This window comes from Verticillium alfalfae, genomic scaffold, assembly GCF_000150825.1.
Source record: "Verticillium alfalfae VaMs.102 supercont1.4 genomic scaffold, whole genome shotgun sequence".
NCBI lineage: Eukaryota > Fungi > Ascomycota > Sordariomycetes > Glomerellales > Plectosphaerellaceae > Verticillium > Verticillium alfalfae.
The window spans coordinates 1,875,073-1,876,365 of NW_003315035.1; the positions used below are offsets into that span (position 1 = coordinate 1,875,073).

The following is a 1,293-nucleotide window of genomic DNA, read 5'->3' on the forward strand; positions in this document are numbered from 1 at the left end:
CGCCTGACCCCCAGCCATGCGAGGACACCCTTGTTGCAGCTGCAGAAAGTCGCACGCATGAGGCGTCGAGATTTGTCTGTGCAGCAGTGCCAAAGACCTTGATGGAACGAGATGTCGCGATCGGAAGAAAGACTGCCATTGTTCTTCAGCAGGGTGATGGCATCTTGAGCAACCTCTCGTGCGACAAGGTTGTGGTCCGCTTGGACTTGCACAAACTCATTGATAACACCTCGGGGCGAGAAGGGCCAGGCGGCCTGGTAGAGATCTCCCACAGCATCGTTGGACAGCAGATGGAAGTTGACCTTAGGAAAGCCCTCGTCTTGTCCGAACTTGAGCCATGTCGCGACGATGCGCGTGGTCATGTCGTTCAGACGATCCATGGGAACTGAGCCGTTCAGGACGGAGCGCGTCAAGTCGTACATCCAGTAGCTGTAACCGAACAGGGGCACTTGGGTATCTCCAGGCATGGCCATATTGAGGCCCGCAATTGCTGTTCCATGTTAGTCGGCGAGCAGCATGCCTAGGCGGGACGTGATTTACCAGCGTCGACACCAGACATTTGCGAAAACCAATCGCTCATGACGAACCCCTGAAAGCCCAGCTCATTCTTCAGAACGCCATTGATCATCTGGCTGTTGTGCACGCTTGCAGAACCATTGACCTGTCAATGCCATTAGTAGCCTGCCACCGTCGCATTATCGAAGAAGCAACAACTAACCGCGTTGTAGGCTGTCATGACGGCGCCGGAGCCTGCACGAATGCCCTCGGCAAACGGCCAAAGGTAGATCTCATGCAAGGTTCGGTCGTCTATCCCTGTCAGATTTGATGACGTGCCGGCACGTCGACGCCGATCACTTACCAATATTCGCGCTCAGACCCTGCTGCAAAGGGTTATACATTCGGTACCTGAAATTGTCAGTTAAATAAAAAGCAAGCAGAAAAAGAACGATCATGATTGAGACTGACATTTCCTGTTCGTTTCCGATCAGATGCTTGATCGTGGCGATGACACCTTGCTCCTGAACACCTTTGATCGACAGGGCGCCAGCCTTGGCCTGAAGCACGGGGTCCGAGCCGAAGCCCTCCCAGTTACGACCGCCTTTGGGCTTGCGGCCCAGGGGACCAACACTGGGCCCTAACCAGACGTTGACACCCTTGCCGCGAAACTCTTTCCCGAGCGCGACGGCACGACGGTAGATGAGGTCTTTGTCCCAAGTGGCGCCTGTGGTGATGCCAGGCGGGAACGCGGTGACATTATCAACTTGGTTGACCCCAGTGGCTCCATCACCTAGG

At 55.2% G+C, this 1,293-nt stretch overlaps 1 protein-coding gene across 1 annotated transcript in view; it reads right to left on the minus strand.

Moving 5' to 3' along the window:
• The window catches only part of VDBG_04030 (beta-glucosidase), a gene marked incomplete at both ends in the record, with an annotated part of 2,798 nt that overhangs the window by 1,136 nt on the left and 369 nt on the right, over positions 1-1,293 (minus strand). The window contains 4 exons of the mRNA XM_003006031.1: positions 109-490; positions 541-661; positions 719-787; positions 948-1,222. Of these exons, the coding sequence (XP_003006077.1) occupies positions 109-490; positions 541-661; positions 719-787; positions 948-1,222 (847 nt within the window). The remainder of the gene's footprint in view (positions 1-108; positions 491-540; positions 662-718; positions 788-947; positions 1,223-1,293) is intronic.